Here is a 19,606-nt window from a genome sequence, read left to right as displayed (position 1 = left end):
AATTGTAAAAGAGAACGTCTCTGATGAAGAAGAAACAATAGACATGTTTGTGAATGTTCCACCGAAATCTATTGGCTAAAACAGCCTGCAGCCTAAAACAGAGGCTGGGACTACCCTCCTCAGTAGACATGACACATGAAGAAGATTAATACAAATAAAGTCAGGTAGATCTCAAAGTCGATAAGAACAAAATACAGACAGCAAATCAGGCAATTAAAAGGAGCGGTTTTCATTAAGAAAGTCAACGTCCATTACCACAAATGCTTTCAGGTTCCAAGATAATATTTCAGTACATATTTTCAAAGACAGTTTATTTTATAAGCTGCCATAATTCTGACAGCTCCCTAAACTATATCTACAGGACTGCCTGAGGGGCATTTGTGAAGCCCCAACCAAGTCAACAAAAGCAGCTTGTCACATGGACAGTCATAGAAGAGTATCTACAAGCTTTTTCTGTGTTCCATTTTGTCAGGACTGCACCTATTTTTACAGTTTTCTGAGATGAAATACCTGGATCACTTACTGAATTCTAAGTTATTTTTGTAAGTATTAGGTTGTTGTCTAGTTATTCAGAGAACATGTTAATTACATAACATCCTTAACTTTCATGTACAACCTTAAATGTCTAGATTTTGAGAATTTAACAGTAATTATCTTTTGTTATCAGCACACTAGCCTGAAAATCCCACCCATCTAATTACTTATATTGTTCTGAGAGAGAAAAACAAAACTAAACTGTGAGCAAGAGACTCAGTTTGTGACACTACTAAAAGAATCTGAGAGCCAGGGATGGTGGCACTAGCCTTTAATCCCAGCACTCAGGGAGGCAGACCCAGGTGGGCTCCCCAGAGGCCTTGTGAGTTTGTAGCCAATGATTCCAGGCTACACAGAGAAACCATCTCTAGAAAAAAAAAAAAAGAAAGAAAAGAAAAAAAGGATGTAAGCCTGCTGTTCACAATCTTGCACCGTAAAGATTTTCTATCTTCAACTTAACTTAGTTATAAATATTAAAAACAGCGGGTATAACCGGGGAAGTGTTGCTCGCCCTTGATCCCACAATGGGAGGCAGAGACAGGAGGATCTCTGTTAGAGACCAGCCTGGTTTACAGAGCGAGTACATGACATCCAGGGCTACACAGACAAACCCTGTCTTGAAACACACACACACACACACACACTTTTTTTTTAAATAGGGTATGTGTACTTGAAACACTATTGGTTTCATTCCAAAACGACTGACCGCTGACCTTGTGCCTACATTTTATTTAAACTGTTAATTCGATGCTAAGCTTTGAGACAATCAGGGTCTTATTTTCCTATCGCAGCCTAAAAACCACTTGCTTGAGTAGCCTAAACGGAAACCTGAGTTCCCGCACTAGTTAGTATTCTAAGTCTCCTAAAACCCAGGAAGGCCGGCTCTGAGCAACTAGGGAAGTCAAGAGGTGGAATCGCAAGGGGCGAGACAATAGCTACACCCAAAACGTCAGCATAAGGACTTTGATTTTGCACTTCCGCTGTTTCGCACTCTAACACCCGGGTAGAACCAGTATTTTCCGGCCTCAGCACCGCCCCGCCGCCCTGAGCCACACCCCTCCGCCGAGTCCACCGTTAGTCCACCGCCGGCCCACAGCTCGTCCAACCGCTCGCCCACCCGGAAGTTACACGTGGCGGTGCTCTTGCGCAACTTCCGGCGGGGCGGCCCTCGGGAGCTGACTGGGGAGGGCGCGGAGAGCCTCCGCTCCGTGGCTCCCGCGGCCCGAGGCGCCTGAGCTGGGGCCGGATCATGAGCTTGCTGGGTGGCCCGCCTTCCGAGCCGCGCACCCCGCAGTCCAGCAAAGCCAGGATGAAAAAGTTCCCGCGGAAGAGCCAGAACGAAAAGTACCGGTTGAAGTACCTGAGGCTGCGCAGAGCGGCCAAGGCCACAGTGTTTGTGAGTCTGCGCTCAGCCGCTCCCTCCCTTGGGAGCGCTTCCCCCGACTGTTCCTCTTCCAGGAAAACAGTTTATCAGTCCAGCGTTAGTTACCCCGTTTATTAGTCGCATATCCTTGGATGACTTACTCCTCTGGTCCCATCTACTGTAAACGAGGACTGCGAAGTTCTCCGCCAGTAAACTTTAGCCATTACCTTTTTCCTACAGTTCAGTTTCCGGAGGAACTAAGTATTAAGTAACTTTCGAGGCGAGAACACTGAGGCCCCTAGGTGTTTCTGCCTTCCCTCCACCCGGTACTGAAATGGAGCTCACCTGAGGAAGCAGCTACCGCCGAGGTGTATCGCCGTTTTCTGCCCTAATTGTAGGGAAGGATTTAGTGAATCAACTGCTTTACCAACCAAGACATTAGGGTCTAAGTCTGTTAAGTCTCATAACCAGACTGTTGTGACTTAACCAGATTCACCTCAGTGCTTGGAAATAGTCCAAATGCCCTCACACATCTGAATCAGTAGTTTAGCTCATTTTTTTTCTACAGAATTTTCAGTTAAACATATTAGGTCTTTGTCGATGCATCAGGGAAAGTTTTGCCTTCACGTTTGTCGTTCCTAAAATAGTCAACACTTGTATGTGTGTTGGAGAAAATAAGAGCAAGTCAGTAACTCAACACTTTATTTACTGTTCCCTGTTGTCAGTTCATGTTAGAGTTGCCCGGTGCTTCAAATATGTTATTTAAGGATGTTTTTCTTTTAAGTACACGAAGATCTTATGAATTTGAAATTCCACCTGTGAAACACCCAAAAGGGTATTTCATTCAGAACTGGTTTTAAGACAGAGTCATCAGTAAAGAATGGTGATACCTGGGTATATACAAATAAATAAATATTTTTAAGCACAGTATTTAATATTCTTTTCATCCATTTTTTTTCTAAGGTATTGTTCTGGATGATACTGTAGGTTAGACTGTCTTTGCCAAGGTCAAGGCTGTTTTATAGTGGTATAAATTAAGTCCCAAGTAGTATATCCTTTTCTCTGCCAAAGGATACACTCACTGGAGTAATCACGTTCCTTGATTTGCCAAAGGTATGCAAATCCTATTGTACCATATTGTTCTGCGTTCATCCAAAGTCGTCCCTTCGTTGCATAAGAAATTATATAATTACCCTGACCGTAGTAGAACCCAAACACTTTCCTGTAATTATTATTAATGTTATGTGTGCCACTGAGCACAGGTAGAGCTTAGCAGATAACTGTTAGGAGTCAGTTTTATTTTCCACCTTGAATTCTGGGCATCAAATTGAAGTTGGCATGCGTATAGTATAGCAGGCACCTTTCCCCCTGTTGAGCCATCTCCACAGCACCTGTCCTGTACAGACGTCTTAGTAGAGTATGTGCAGAGTAAAATAGCACTTCCTTTTTATCCTGCAGTACAGAGGGTGTTTTAGTTTGAGATATAGATCTTGTTCCCAGGAAATAGCTTCAATTTTTAAATTTATGTTATGTGATTCTAGTCTTTTTTTTTTCCTTAAAGGAAAATGCTGCCATTTGTGATGAAATTGCTCGCCTTGAGGAAAAATTTCTTAAAGCAAAAGAAGAAAGAAGGTAAACCAACTTCAGTTTGCTGTTATTATTATTGGTGATTGATATGGATATTAAGACTGTTATTATGGTGATTGATATTTTTTCTTCTTTGGATTTTTGCACATTGACCACTTAAGGTGAAAAAACCAGGCCCAACCTTTCTCACCCCAAAAGCCACCAGTCCCAGGAACTAGGCCATAGGTCACCAATTCCAGAAAGAAGACAATGGAGTCCCCTACCCAGGGAATAGCCTGGAGAAAACCCAGTAATATTTAATCATCACCCCTACCAATGGCTAATCAGTGAATACCTGGAATTTACCCACGTATTCTTTTCAATAGGATGAGTAAAACAATTGGCTCTCCGTGCAAGCAGTTTCCTCCGGATACTCAATATTTGTTAAATACCAATCAATCATAAAACTGCCTAACTGGAATTTCCCAAACCTTGCTATAACCTAAAATATAAACCCTCCTACGCCTGAGTTCAGGGCTCTACACTCAACCGCTGTGTCAGTGAGGGTGTGGGCCCATGCTCCAGCTTGTAATAAAAAAAGACCCTACAGTGTTTGCATCAGAATCAGCTCCTTGGTGGTCTTTGGGGTCCGTGAGACTTGGGCATAACAAAGGCAATACAGAAGAACTCTGAACCTGTTTGGTATTTCCCACCTAAGGTTTTTGGACTCTGATAGCAACAGTATTCTTCCTCTCATCTGACAAAGCCTTCTTACTATATGTAATAAGCAATCTTACTATAACTTCTCAGTTATGAAAAACAAGGGTTATAAAACACTGCTCCTCATTCCACAAATACTCAATGGTCTGATCTTCCCTGTGCAAACTACCGTGGGTATGTGAATACCTCTAATTCATGTGAATACCCTTCAGACACCTCAGGCCTTCCACCCTGAAAGTAGAAGATCCCTGCAGGTGCAAGAGAGGCTCTAGCTGCTTCCTGATTTCTTCAAGTATTGATTATCCTCCAGGGCTTCATTGTCTCCAGGTTCCAATAAGAACCTTATTGTTTGAGCATGATAATCCATGTATATAAGTTTATACTTCCTGGTACTTAAGTAAAATATTGAATTGAGAAAAAAAACAGAACTTGATGTCTCTTCACATTCTCTTCCATCCTCAGATTCTTGCTGAAGAAGCTCCTCCAGCTTCATGCTCTCACTGAAGGGGAACCACAGGCTGCAGCTCCTTCCCACAGCTCTAGCTTGCCGCTAGCTTATGCTTCAGCCAGCTCTGTGGGAACGATCCAGGGAGCTGGGCCCAGTACAGGGACTGAGGAACCATTTGGGAAGAAATCCAAAAAGGAGAAGAAAGAAAAGGGCAAAGAGAACAACAAACTGGAAGGTATTTTAAGAAGATAGTGTCGCAGTTGCCTCAGTGGCTCTACTGATGACAAAGACCTGATAGAACTAACTGGTAGACACAGGTGGCCACGTGTGTTTCAGAGCATTCCCTAAAGTCCCTTGAGACGCAAGTGTCTTCTTGGAGCCACTTTGGAAAGATTCAGGTTGGACCTGACAGGTGAGGATAAGCCGGCTGAGGCCTCTGCTCTCCAGACTGCATTCACTGCAGTCTTTCCTTGAGGCAGGGAAATGGGCTCAGTGGCCTTACAAACACACTGCTCAGGAACTCGTGGTTGTACAGTTAAAGAGAACTTAAAGTTTAAGATTATGGCATATTATAAAGTTGGTTACTGTTAGTAGGCAAGGTAGATACTTGGGCTTGGTGGGAAAGGCCCGTGTGGCTATTTAGTGAATAGAGATGGTACCACACCAACAGTGAATGGTTCAACTTGATTTTCTCAGCTTTACCATGTTAGGAAAGCAGGGTATGTTCAATAAAAATTGGACTTGCAATTTTGTTCTTTTCTTCGGATAGTGATATGCAGGGTGATACTCTAACATTACCTAATGCCTTCAAGCATAGCTCCTAGACAGCTCCTAGACAGACTCGCACTCATGGAGACACTTGACACTCCACAGTGTACTTTGTTGCCATGATGTTCAGTTAGGTATATTACATGCATTAATGTACAGTATTTTCAACTTACCATGAACTTAGGGTATAAAATCCCATTTTAAAAAGCATCTGTACAAACCAAGATTGGCTTTCTGCCTTTACCATTCGCATGTTAATTTCTCTTTGGCACTGGAAGGGATGTAAAGTGGGTGACCCCAGATTTGCATTTCAGTTCTGAAGAAAACATCCAAGAAAAAGAAAATGGAGGGAGGTGCTCGCAAGCTGGTCCGGCCCATTGCCCTGGATCCCTCAGGACGGCCTGTGTTCCCCATCGGACTAGGGGGTCTAACAGTATATAGCCTGGGGGAGGTGAGTGAGACCAGCATATAGATAGGGTAATCAGAGCCGTGGGAGTGGGGTTGAGCTTTCCCTGTTCCCACTGGCAGCACCCCCTTGCTGATACATACCAACCCCAGAAAATCTCTAGTCCCTACAAAACCAGGTCAGTTTTATCTGCTCACAGCTGATACTTTCTCTGTTTGTCACTCTTTGCTGCCCCAAAGTGGCTCTAAAGGCTACCATAGTAAACTGGGCTTCTACCTTACCCGAACTCAAGCTTGGGGAATCTTTTGTAGATTGTCACCAACCGACCTGGCTTCCATGATGAGAGTGCCATCTATCCTGTGGGCTACTGCAGTACTCGAGTGTACGCCAGCATGAAGTGCCCAGACAAGAAGTGCCTGTACACCTGTCAGATCAAGGATGGTGGAGTACAGCCTCAGGTACTCACTCCATTACCATTATTTATTTTCCTTTATTTGTTCTGTTTTTCCTGTTTTGAGAATCTCTGATTTCCTTGTTTTTTTGTTTTTTTTTTTTTAGCTATGTTACTTATTCTGACACCGCTATAAGATACTCTGCAGTCACACTTGTACAACACCAAGATGCAGAGAAACTGGCTAGCCCTGAGATATCTGTACTTCTGAGTGTTTGATCTGGGACACAAATCTATTTAATTCTCCAGGAGATACCTTTTCCTTAAGCCATAGCACTTCTACCACACATAATATAACTGTCAGGCTTAGGTTAAGTTCAAGTGCATACAGGAAAGATTATTTGGTATATTCTTGCTTCATCTTAAGATACAAAGACAAAAACAGGCATTTCAGAGTTCCTTGGTTCACTTTCTGATAAAGCTACCAATCAAGAAAACTGAGCTGGAGGCAAGGTAAGGACCCTTGATTAGAAGGAGATTCTGAACCTCCTAACTGGGAAACTGCATTACTCTTGGCACTCTGGCAGGCAGAGCTGCTGTGTGACATCATCTCAACCATACAGTGGTGCTTCTCAGTATGCTAATAGGAAAACTTAGCATTGTACCGTATTTTGAGTATCTGTAAATACAATGCATTTATCAGGGTCTCAGTAGAATTAAAAAAATAATAATAATATTCTTAGGTCACTAATCAAACAAGATTCTATTTTTAAGTATTAATGTGATTTATGATAAAAATTCAGCTTGACTTTTTTCCCCCAACATCAAGTAACTTTAGTTTGCATATATCCAGTGGAAAAAAAAAACAAATACATGGTGAAAATTGGTAATGTACCCTTTGGCCCAGGGTATTTCTAGGTACTCTTGTGTTTCCCAGAGAAATAGAGGATAACATGGAACAGGAATGTCATTTCTCTAAAGTACCATTTATATTTGGACTTAGGGCTGTCGGCAGATAGAAAGGTGGGAGCAATTCAGTGCTGACCACTGACCAAAAGTCAAGCAAGACATAGGGAATCAAGTCTCAGGATTTTCTCTTTACTTGGATTTGAATTCCTAAGAGCATTATAAGAACCGTTTGTGCCCATCTCCTAGTGTGTTGCGCAGCAGCTTCATCTCTAGAGACTGGGAATAGTACAAGAATCATATAACTCTACTTCTCCACCCTGGCAAATTGACCTCATTGTTCCTCTGTTCTCAGTTTGAAATTGTTCCTGAAGATGACCCCCAGAACACCATCGTCGGCTCTTCTGCAGATGCTTGTTATGAAGAACTGCTCAGGGCCATCAGTGCTACAACGTAAGTTTGAGGACACACTAAAAGGATCACCATTGCTGCAGCTGATATCTTTTCTCTCAGTGCTTAGAGAGCTCCTGCTTTATAGAAACCTATATCCTTCAGACTCCTAAGAGGCTAGCCATCGTTATATTAGGAAAGCTTAAATAAAACATCTGTTCATGCTGCCATTCCACTCTTAAGCCTGGCTCCATCTCCTAAGCTCTCAAGTTAAAATTCTCTCTCTTCTGTGTAGGGGGAAGCTGCAGCCTAATCCATTCTCATGTGGTGCTGATTTCTTCGGATTTTCTCATCCAACCATCCACAACCTGATTCAGAGTTGTCCAGAAGCTCAAAACTGTGTCAAGTAAGTGAAAGCAAACCCGTTCCATTGGTAGGCACTCACTTGCCAGATAGCCAGCATCCTATACTGGAAGTTACTGCTTTGTTGGCATATGCATTTCTGCGTCAAACGTGTGCTTGCTTCTCTGCACCAGAACATTGACTCACTTATCTACCCAGACAGGTGTGCTCCATGCCAGGTTGATTGTTCCTTACTCAGAATGCTTGCCATGAGAAGTGACTGAGATGTGGTTTATTGGTTTGGGGTTTTCAATACTTTATATGGTAGCCCAGGCATGGTAGTGCACACCTTTAATTCCCACACTCAGGAGGCAGAGGCAGGTGGATCTCTGAATTCAAGGCCTGCCTTGTCTTCAGATAGTTCCAGGAAATCAGCTGTTTCCTATACAGATTATACATATACCCTGGATACAGTTTTTATGCAGTATTAGTGCATCTTCATTTTAATTGTGACCATCCCATTAGGGTATGGAAATTCCCATCTATGACTTTTCATGGCTACTCAAAATGTTTTGGAGTATTTTGAAATCTCAGGTTCAGGCTGCTCAGTTTGTGCTATTTTCTGTGTTCACTGCGGAACACTGTTGCCTGTCATCAGAGGCTTGCCTGCTCAAGTGTGCTTGGGTTGTTTTTCTCAGCTGATTTTTTTAGGTATATTGCAGGAAGGACCTAATGAAAAAATAACTTGAGCCCTTTGGTAGAAAGGGTTATTATGAACTAACAGACAGCTGTCAAGAATGATGCCCCTTGGTCCACAGTTACCAATGGGTGAAATTTGATTCATGCAAACCCAGGAAGGGGCAGCTGTCCCAGGAACTGCCGGAGAATGATGCGTCTATGAGCCTTGAAGCCTTTCAGACACAGACATTTGATGATGACCATGATGATTCCATTCTGCCAGGTATCTTTTAACCTTGCCTTTCTGGTTTGAACTGACCATCATGAGACATTGCTGGGCAGTAAATAGCATTCTTCACTGAAACAGCCATAGAGTGTGCGGAGTAAGGGAGATTGAAGCCTGCCTGGAGCTCCCATGTTACTCACAGAACTTGCCAAGAAACCTCAGTGTCTTGTTCTGTAACTTAAGTGAGAACAGATATAATCTGGGAGGGTTGCTGTGCAGGGAATAAAACTTAAGGTGAAGTCAAAGGTGGTAGTGGCTTTGGCCCTACCTATGTTGCTTGGGTCATTTCCCATAAGTGAAAAGTGATCAGCAGCTCAGGAATATCAAGGTCATGCAGTATCTGTGTGTATTACAGATCACTACATCTATTTATTTATTTTCATTGTTAAAGTAAATACCTATCTTAACAACCAAGGGCAAAACAGGGTTGACTTGTACAAGTGTAGGAAATTAAAAGGCTGTATATGTATCCCAGCAAAACAGTCCTGAGATTCCCAGATAATGGTGCAATTAAGAAATTGTTTGTTTTTTTTTCCCCAGGATCCCTGGACCTACCTGAGCTTCAGCATGAAGCCTTTGTGTCATCTTACCAGCCAGAGTTCTTGACACATGAACCCTTGGTAGATACTGACCTGCAGCACCTGAAGTCTCCATCACAGTGTAGCCCAATTCAGTCCTCAGATTGAACAGGAAAGGGGTAGAGCCCACTCCTTTTCATCATCATGAGTTTTAAATTTAAACTAAAACTTACTCTACAGAAGAAGGCAGCAGCCGAGGAGCAGGGAAGATACAAACACATTTCATTGTGGATATTCCTGTGCTGACAGTGTACCCTTGGGTAAACTTCAGTTGCTTTTATTTTTAGTAATAAATATCTCTTGACAGTTACACTTATTTTTATCTTCTTATAGTTGGGATATGATCACTTTTGCTTAGCTCTCCCTGAGGTGAACTTAAATCTTTATAGAGGCAAAATAACATAAACTAAGTGGCTTATAAACAACAAATTTATTTCTCACAGTTTGAGAGCCTGAGAAGTCAAAGTTCAAGACGTCTGGTGATAGCTTGTCCCCTGGTTCTTAGATAGCTATCTTGCTATGACTGCATGGTGGAAAGGAGTTCTTAGGTCCCTTTTATAAGGGGACTAATTTTATGTAGAGCCATTTTGACCTCTCCTTCCTAAGGGTATAACTAACATTATGAAGGGATTAGGATTAACAGATCCAGTCCATATCATATCATGAAGTAAACAGATGAGATGCTGAAAACTCAACTAGGGTATGGGATCTCCAGCCCGTACAGCCCAGGCCCAGTTTTCCTTCCTTGTCAAATTAAACACCTCTTTTGAGGGTATAAAGTCCTCTTTTAACTCAGCCTTATTGAAGAATGCACTTCTACCCACTGTTAACACACGTTCAGCTATGACAGAGTTGAAGATCGGTTCCCTTCCTCCGCATAGACTCATTGTCATTTCATTTTGACCAAACTCTACACAGCTGTACCTTTGGACCCTACATACAGCATTAAAGTGGGAGGGTGACTTTCTCCACCACCTACTTCTGCATCAGTGTACCATCAGTGTACCGTATTACTTAGCTGTTGATAGCTCCATGTCTACCCGCCTGGAGGAGGAGAGGACACAAGTAGAATGGTACTGCGAACTGGTCATGTTTCTGTATCAAGTTACTACAGCATGCTCCTTTTGCCATATAAAAATATTGGCCCATTGGATTACAACCTGAATAAAAGACAAAGTTTCATTTTAAGTCAGACATGGTGTTGCACACCTTTAATCCAAGCAATGGAAAAGCAGGCAGATCTGTGAGTTCAAAGCCAGCCAAGACTGAAAGTGAGACTCTTGACTCAAAAGACATTTTTTACAATTCAGTGGATTATCACAGGCTCACAATTTTTGAACTACAAACCTTAATTCACTAACTGCAGATTTAAGGAGTTGCTGGGTATAGTGGCACACGCCTTTAATCCCAGTAATTCAGAGGTAGAGGAAGGTGGATCTCTGTGAGTTCAAGGCCAGCCTGGTCTAAGTAGTTCCAGGACAGCCAGTACTATATAGCCTCAAAAAAATAAATAATTAATTTGAAGGAGAAAAAAAAAAAAAAAAAACTTAAGGATTGTCAACACCTACATCTTTTAAGTTCACACCCCACAAAAAAAATTTCAGACATGGAAAGGTTGGTATTAACTGTTATATACATACGGGTATAAGGAATACAATACAAGATAAGCCAGGCCAAAGTTCAGCATGGCAGTGTTTTTCCTTCAGTGATGATTTGGAGCTGTTTTTTTACTTACACTCTAGTCAGTGATTATTTTCAAACAGCTACAAATTCTCTCCATTTGGAGAAATACACAATCCCCAAACAATGTTTTAAACTATTCAACCACTAAAAATTTAATTCAAACATTATTGTTACATGCATTACCTGAAACAAAGTTTGTACTGTATGTTCCAGTTATTGGGTATTAAATAACTTGGGCTTGGGGTTCTTGGGTACATCTACCAGCCTTCATATTAGAACATGGGCATGTGTACCAGTGATAGACGAAGCCTGATTCCACCTTAAGGGTGGAGCCATCTTGTTATAAGATCAGAATAAGTTAGTTCATTTCTGTTTGCTGCAAAATTCAAACTTGAGCATGCATTAACCTGTTTCTAGAATTTGACTTCCTACCCTATAGAATTTGACTCACACCTTAAATGTACCCTGGTAAGATGCTCTGCCCAATAATTTTGAAATATACAGCTAAGTACACACAGCCAGAATTCCTCTGGAAATCCTTGAAAAACCTCTATTGTGGGTTTTTGAACTACATAAAACCCATCTTCTGTGTTCAGTGCTAGTTTCTCAAACCCCACCTTAGGCAGGTAGCCCTGTCTGACAGAAAATAAAGCTTGCATAATTTGACCAAAGAATCTGATAACGGTCCTTACTTTCATTCAGTGGGATTAACAGCAGGGTGCTGCAGAGGGACAGACAGGTAGATTTTACTTTTTCTCAGGAACTGATGGTTACTAGACTTCTGTTTTCATGGGCCAGATGCAGAGAGGGCAAAGGAGTTAAATGTAAGCTAGACATCCTCAGAGGTCAAAGGCCTGTGCAGAATGTATAGTTTGTTTGGTTTTTGTCTTTGTATTTTACCAAATAAACTCCTGACACATCTTTCTTGCCACTTCTCATGGCACCAGAGCCCCACAGAATGATGAGAAATGCTCATTTCTTCAGTTCCCATTTCTCACATCAACAGAACAAGAAAGCTTTATGCAGGTGGCACTTACACTCCTTTCCCATGCTTCAAGGGTACATTCTAAGACTGACACTTAACAATTTGACTGGATCTGTAGCCACTAATTGTAATACTTTTATTTCCGATTTCTTTTGGAGGGTAGGGGGCGGGGGAGAGGGCGTCACGACAGCATTTCTCTGGGTAACTCTGGGTACCCTGGAACTCACTGTGTAGACCAGCTCACCTCGTGTGCACCACCACCCACGCCCAGGCTTCGTTCCGTGTCTAATGGATGCACTTTTCAGAGCTGCCAGTTCCAGTGTCTAATAGATGCACTTTGCAGAGCTGCCAGTTCCAGTGTCTAATAGATGCACTTTGCAGAGCTGCCAGCTGGCTTTACTTAAATGGTAAACTGCATCATTACCTTTGCTTCACCTGCAGAGCTGTTCTGTAAGCTTATCCTGTACTTTCCTTTTAGCCTAACTTTTCTTCAACGGGGATTAATCTTCATTAAACTTTTACCTCTCAGGGACCCGAGGCATATTTTAGGGCCTATTTGCCCCATGTATCCCTATGACTGTGATTTCCCCATTCTTTGCCTGAATACCTGCCTTTCTCTTTATTCTGTAGGGCCAATCCTTAGCAGCTGCCATTAGGCCTAAACATGAGACTGATTTGTCTCAAAGATTCGCTTTAGAAGAAGATTTGGGTTAAAATCAAGTTATTTTGTGGCAGCTTAATGAAGATACAAAAACATGGTCTGTCTAAGGAGGCCTAAAAGATTGGTCATGGGGTAGTAATGTTTGATGAAATAAAAATTTCAGCTCCACAGAAAGAAACACATGGAAATGTCCATAGCTGTTTTCAGGAGGTTGTAAAGAACAAACAAAGCACCAGCCTCCAGGGCCTTTAAAGTCTCTTGCAGGCTTGAGAGTCCACAGTTCTGGATGAAGGGGCAAAAATGGGGCATTTCACTCCCAACAATACCAAAGAAATGAATGTTAGTAAGGCCCAATGTTATAGTTCAGAATTAGACCAGCACAGAGGCTTGGGCTAACCAGGGGACAAAATGAGCATTTCGAGTGTCTGCTAGGCACTGCTCATCTCAGAATACTCAGAACACAACTAGCATCTCTAGCTGGGAGCTATTCAACAAGGCATCTATTTCCCTTAAAAGCAATAGCCGTTGCTGGGTGATGGAGGCCCATGCTTTTATTCCAGCAATTGGAAGGCAGAGGCAGGTGGATCACTTGAGTTCGAGGCAACCCTGGTCTACAGAGTGAGTTCCAGGACACCCAAACCTACACAGAGAAACCCTGTCTTGAAAAACAAACAAAAAAAAACCAGTTATCATTTAAACTCCTAAATGCCCAAACCTAAAGGAATCGCCCTTGTATTAAAGAGCTGGTACTCCTCCAGAGGTGCTTAGATAGCCCTGCCCTAAGTCTAGGATCTTGGTGGGTAATGACAGCAGTGAAGGGAGGCGCTGGCAAGAGACTGCTGGGGTGGTAAACAGAACATTGCTTATATTCACAGGGCCACGTGGTCCAGGCATAGCGAACAGCAACCACTGTGCCAAAACAAACATTGATACCCAAGACCAGGGTCTGGCTGGAGAAAGAGTTCATGGGCGCTGGAAGCCATTTGCACTGATGGTCAATGCAGCAGGCCACCTAGTAAGAGAAAAACAGAAAGGCCAGGCAAGTTAGAAGAGTATACCGAAAACTGGGAAGCTCTTTGAGGAGTACTAGAAAAGAGGGAAAATAAGGCCACTCTGAGCCAAAGACCAGTTTCCTACAGTAATTAGAATCCATACCAGGTTGAGTTTGTTTGACAGCACAATTTAATCATAAATGTCTGTGTAGCTTGGTAGGAGAGCACATGCCTAGCATGTAAAAGGCCATAGGTTTGACCCCAGCACCAAAAAAAAACTTTAATGTTCAATTAATTAAATAAATCAATTTAAAAAATAATTAAGTTCCTTAAAGAGACAGGGAAAAATAATCAAGCATTCAGAGATAGGACCTCTGCACATTCTCTAGTGGTCCCTCTCTCCAGATGGCAAAGCCAGCAGGTATGTAAGCTAGGAACCCAGCTGTGGCTCTCTAGCATTCCCAGAGGAGCTATGCAGTAAGGACAGGACACCAAGCAGACAAGGCTAACTGACCCTATTGGGTTAGAAAACAATCCAGAGAATACAAATTGTCCAGGACCCAAAGGTTCAATGCTCAACCTTTGGTAACCTCAACAATAGTCCAGGGCCAGCTGAAAGGCAGGCCGCCAGCTAACAACTGGAGCAGTGCCGTCCACAGAGCCTGCTTTGCATCTCTACATTCACCTGAAGACAATGTGGATAGAAGCCACGGACTGACACTGACGGCATCCTCAGCAGTAAACTCCTGCATGGAGTTTGCCTGTCACTATTATCCCATCTCCTACAATGTCGTCTTCTCATACATCATCTCCCAGCCTGGTGGCCTCAGGTTCCCCAAACTCTCTCCATCTAAGTATGTCTCTACTCTCAACTACAAAAGATTCTAATTAATTTCTTTAACAAGTGGCCCCAATTCCACAGTAGTGATCCCTGCTGGATAGCAGCAGAAAGCAGACTTGCTACATTAATTCATACAAAGCTGGGAATCACCAGACTTAAGCTTTCCAAAGAAGATGCTACACTCTTGAGATTTTCTGGTTTTAGCACAGTGCAACAAAAAAAGACAACCAAGGTTTAGGGGATTATTTTTAGAGTAATGACCGTTTCACAGATAAAAGTACAAATAAGGCCATTTTCTGAGCAAAGGTGGCTGCCCTGAGAAAAGAAATAGAAAAAGTATGGTTTCTTAGCAGCCAACTTTCCCTTCTTTGGTTGCACTATCAGACTTGTGTCCAAACTAATAATGAGTAACTGCACATTTGGCCCTCTGAGGTAAGACCACCACCACCCCTGCTAACCAGCAGCTGTTTGCTCATCACTCAGCAGTGATATGAAAGGGCCTCAGTGAGGAAAGAGTCCCAAGTACCACAGAGATTAACCCCTTTTCTCCAGCCCCCACCCCTGCTAGTCTCACCTCAAATGTCTTGTTATCTTGCCTTTGCACCTGGATTTCCTGGTCATAGGTGAGGCTGAGCAGCCCATTGTGAGCCAAGAGTTCTATCTTCTTAGGAAGTGGTCCTTGAAAGGTCAGATTTTTCTCACCGTAAGCCACAGCTCGAGCCCCCAGGTACAGTCGATAGGCCACTGTCTGTTTATCTCGAGGATGGATGCTACAGGGAGAAGAACAAGTCGGGGGTTAGGGGTTGGAGCTCAACAACAACCACGTGTTACAAAGGGAGCATTCAGAGCACTGGAGGAGGAAATAAGTCTTCAAGGGTGTATTTTTATTTTATGTGTATGAATGTTTAACCTGCATACATGAAACCAAAAGAGGCAGAAGAGGGTATCAGATCTTCTAGAAGTAGTATCAGATAGCTATGAGCTACCAAGCAGGGTTTGGGGACCAAACTGGGGTCCTCTGGGAAGAGTCAAAGAGGAAGGGTAGGAAAGAATTTCTAGGGATGGTGGCACATGCCTATAATCATGGCACTTTAAGGCAGAGGCAGAAAGATCACAAGTTCAAGCAGTCTGATCAACACAGTGAGATCCTGTCTCAAGTTGTTAAAGAAAAAAAAAATGAAGAAGGAGAAAGAAAGGATAAAGTTGGCTAAAATCAATGAGCATTAAGAACAATAGTAACAGATAACCAGAGATGAAGCTCTGGCCTGCAATGAATGGGTTGAGAACCTTATAGGCACAGAGGGCTAGAAGGAAAAGGACAGAGGATGGGGTGTGAGGGAATGGACTGGACTCTGGTTGCACTTAGACCTACTATGTATCAATCATCTGTGCTGGAATATGCTGCCATAACCCGAGCCTAGGGCAGCTAACATCTATTTCCTGCCACTAAAAGCCCTCCTTCATCTGATCAGATGGTCATCATTTTGGTCTTTTATTTGTTCATTAAGTATTATCAAGTTCCTTCTATAATCTAAAGGTAATGTATCAGGCTCTGTTTCATATTTGAAATATTCGTTGGAGCTGACAACAAAAATGCCACCCTTCCCTGCATCCATGTTAGAATTCCATGGTCAGCTCTCACTGAAGGTGATTATATTCATGATTGTGTTTAGTGATGCACTGTGAGCAATTAGTGATGCATTAGTTTCGTGACTTGTGTTGTATGCTGGCTAGTTTTATGTTGTCTTGACACAAGGTCAAGTCATTTTAGAAGAGAAAACCTCCACTGACAAAATGCCCCCACAAAATGCCTGTGGGAAAGCCGGTGGTGAATTTTCTTGGTTGATGATTGCTGTGGGAAGGCCCAACCCACTGTGGGCAATGCTACCCATGGGCTGGTGGTCCTGGGTTCTAAAAGAAAGTAGACTGAACAAGCCACAGGGAGTGATGTACTAAGGCTTGAACTCAGAGCATAAGGCAGGTTAGACAGCCTTCTACCACTGAGCTACATCTGAGTGATTGCAGCACATCCCAGCATAATGACTGATACATAGTATGTCTAAGCTCCAACCTGTAGTCTAATCCACCCCATTATAAGTGACCATCACAGTAAAAGACAGGCAAGAACATTCACTAGTAGAGCAAAGCTGAAGAAGCAAACCATACCTGCCGAAAGGAGAATCCCTATCACAGAGATCCATGGTGACAGCCATGAAAGTATTGGGCATCCTCAGGTTGGGGACATAGCCGAAGTCTGCTGTTTGATGCCAGCGGATCTCGGGAAATCCATAATCTGATGAGTTCATCAACTCGTATGAGGACAGCTAGAAAGGAAAGGTGCTGTCATTTTTACTGCTTTGGACCCTGGATGCTTCTTTTCATTGACACTGCTTCTGTTCCACTGTTCTGTCCAAACATTTATTCAAGTATTTTCTGAGCACTTCACATTGTTCAGGGTCTCCAACAACCACATGGCCTCTTACAATGTATTGTGAGGCTTAGTCTAGCTCCCACTCAATCCAGGCTGGCCCTATGGTTTGCTGATCAAGAATGTGGCAAAATTTTTATGCAGCTTCTGGGTCTTTTCCCAGAAGCCTTTGCTTATGGCTTCATGTTCTTAGAACCATGCAATGGCCATGAGAGAACAAAAAATTTCAGCTACTCTGCTAGAGAAATTGTAAAGATAGGATATCTTGGACCACTTACAGAGACAACTAGAAATACCAGCAGAGGGGCCAGCCATGTGAATTCTAGATCCTGTAATCAAATTATGGCCACACAGGCAAGCCTTACTAACAACACACAGGACAGAGATGAACCATCCCATCTTAGCTCAGCCTAGCCAGCCCATGGAATCTAAGTAGATGAAATAATGTTTTAAGCTACTGATCTAGGGCAATTTGTTACAACAGGGAAGGAATAGATGAATGTGCAGCAGAAGGCTAAGGAAGAAAAAAAATGCTGTGTGTGGCAAATTGCAAAAAAACACCAAAATTCTTCAGTCTTTCTTAGAGCCACATAGTTTTTCCTACTAAAATAAATAAATAAATATATATATATATATATATATATATATATATATATATATATATATATATATTCCTCAACCCTTGATTCTAAGTTCAACCATGAGCCTTGTTTGTTTTGGCTTTTGTGGAAGCCGAGATTAATGTGCCCTTGCTAGCCTATGCTTCAGAAGGCCTTGCCTGGTTCTACTTGTGTTTCTGTACTTTTGTCATCACCAACAGAGGAAAGCGTCTGGGCTAAACTACTGCTCTCTAGACAAGGGTGAGAGCTGTTGTGCCAGCTGGTTTTACATCAACTTCAGACAAGCTAGCATCATCGGAGAAGGAGCCTCAGTTAAGGAAATGCCTCTATGAGACCCAGCTGTAAGGCTTTTTCTCAATTACTGATCTTTAGTTAGAGCCCAGCTCATGGTGAGTGGTGCCATCCATCCCTGGGCTGGTAGTCCTGGGTTGCCACAGCTTGCTCAGCCATGGGGAGCAAGCCAGTAAGCAGCACCCCTCCATGGCCTCTGCATCAGCTCCTGCCTCCAGGTTCCTGCCCTGCCTGAGCTCCTGTCCTGACTTCCTCCAGTGATGGACTATCATCTGGAAGTGTAAACCAAATAAACCCTTTCCTTCCCAACTTGCTTTTTTTTTTTTTTTTTTTTTTTGTAATGGTGTAGCAACAGAAACCTAACTAAGACAGCTATGGAAGGAACGAAGCTAACAAGTCCAGCTCTGCTTCATCTGGAGCTGAGTCCTGACTAAGACACAGAGCTCGGAACAAGCCCAGAGGGGCCAAGACAAGATCAACCAACTTCCTGTGCCTCAGGTATGTGGACTGTAACACAAAGGTTATTCTGAGCCATGGAATCTAGAAGTGGTTTGTGACAAAGTAGTAGCTAGTTGGAACAAGTACTTAAAAAGCTATAAAGCTTTGCTGGAGGGGCGGATCTGAGCATAACAAAATGGAGTTAATATGCAACCACATGAAGTAGTATAGATTGAAAGCTAAATTGGTAGTACAGCAATTTGAGTATACATTTCAAATAGACAGTGATCACTGTTGTACAAAAACATGGCCTCACAATATAGTTAAGAGTTAAAACACACACACACACACACACACACACAGCAAGGCAAAGACCGTATGAGAGGCTGTCCAAGGATCACTGCTTCTTTGAGAAGCAGTTCTTGAAGGAGATGGACTGCTCTTTTGAAAGAGGGTGCAGTCCACCTGGGTGGGGCTTGATGGAAAGGCAGCTGGCCAGTGGGTGGACACGGTTGCTCTTTGATTCTGTGAATGATGGAAGCCCTGGCTACAGAGTGTTGTGGCTCAACTGGGGACAGGAAAATGGTCAGCCTTAATGGAATTTCAGTTCAATGAATGCCACCGAAACTCCGACAGAGTGAAGAGAGCACGGTGACTGGACAGAGAAACTGACTGGCCATGAAGCATTTTGATGTTTGTTACCTAGCTTAGAACTTGAATATCCACAAAAGTGCATATATGAGAGAACTGGTCCCCAGCCTATGGCGCTGGTAAGGAGGTAGAACAATCTTTAAGAGACATGGCCTAAGAGTTAGGTCACTGCGAAGTTGATTTCAAAGTGGCTATTAAGATGCCAGTCTCTTTCCCCAACCTCTTCCTCCAGGTCCCTTAAGTGAACAGGCGTCTCTGACACATGATCCCACAATGATGACAACAGAGCCAACTAGACACAGACTGGAATCTCTGAGCAAAATAAGCCTTTCTTCCTTTCAAGTTGACTTGTCTCACATACTCATTGTGGTGGTACAAAGCTTAATATCTCTAGACACAGACAGATGCATGCACGCAAGCCAGACCTTTCTAGTGAGGTAATAATGGGGATGGGATACTCAGAAATGGAACAAACCAACAGGACCAGGCAGCCAACTGTACTGAGGGCCCAAGAGAAAGCATTAAGTGCATATCTTAGAATCAGTAACATTTGTATTATCTGCTTGGGATCTAGGACAACTAGAATGTGTGGAAAATAGTATTGTCCCAGAAAGAGCCTATGAAGGGTCAAGAGCTGGTG

The 19,606-nt window shown here is 42.8% G+C and overlaps 2 protein-coding genes across 3 annotated transcripts in view; one reads left to right on the top strand and one right to left on the bottom strand.

The window, feature by feature from the left end:
- Positions 1-1,648: 1,648 nt before the first annotated feature.
- Tbrg1 (transforming growth factor beta regulator 1) lies at positions 1,649-9,686 on the top strand. 2 transcript variants are annotated; one of them, XM_021638653.2, is made up of 9 exons: positions 1,649-1,930; positions 3,459-3,529; positions 4,646-4,866; positions 5,714-5,850; positions 6,117-6,263; positions 7,458-7,555; positions 7,788-7,898; positions 8,653-8,795; positions 9,339-9,686. In XM_021638653.2, exons 1-9 carry the CDS (start codon positions 1,784-1,786, stop codon positions 9,482-9,484), a joined length of 1,221 nt encoding a protein of 406 aa, XP_021494328.1. In that variant the 5' UTR covers positions 1,649-1,783; the 3' UTR covers positions 9,485-9,686. The 2 variants fall into 2 exon arrangements, with proteins under 2 accessions (XP_021494328.1, XP_021494329.1); XM_021638654.2 differs by having other exon boundaries at positions 1,675-1,930; positions 8,689-8,795.
- An 867-nt stretch (positions 9,687-10,553) lies between these two features.
- Positions 10,554-19,606, bottom strand: part of Siae (sialic acid acetylesterase) — a 35,287-nt gene continuing 26,234 nt past the window's right edge. The window contains exons 8-10 of the mRNA XM_021638633.2: positions 16,705-16,862; positions 15,113-15,308; positions 10,554-13,717 (exon numbers count right to left, since the gene is read on the bottom strand). Coding sequence (XP_021494308.1) covers positions 13,421-13,717; positions 15,113-15,308; positions 16,705-16,862 — 651 coding nt within the window. The 3' untranslated portion in view covers positions 10,554-13,420. The remainder of the gene's footprint in view (positions 13,718-15,112; positions 15,309-16,704; positions 16,863-19,606) is intronic.

This window comes from Meriones unguiculatus, chromosome 1, assembly GCF_030254825.1.
Source record: "Meriones unguiculatus strain TT.TT164.6M chromosome 1, Bangor_MerUng_6.1, whole genome shotgun sequence".
Lineage (NCBI taxonomy): Eukaryota > Metazoa > Chordata > Mammalia > Rodentia > Muridae > Meriones > Meriones unguiculatus.
Note: the sequence above shows the minus strand (reverse complement) of the source record. Positions and strands in the feature narration are given on the sequence as shown.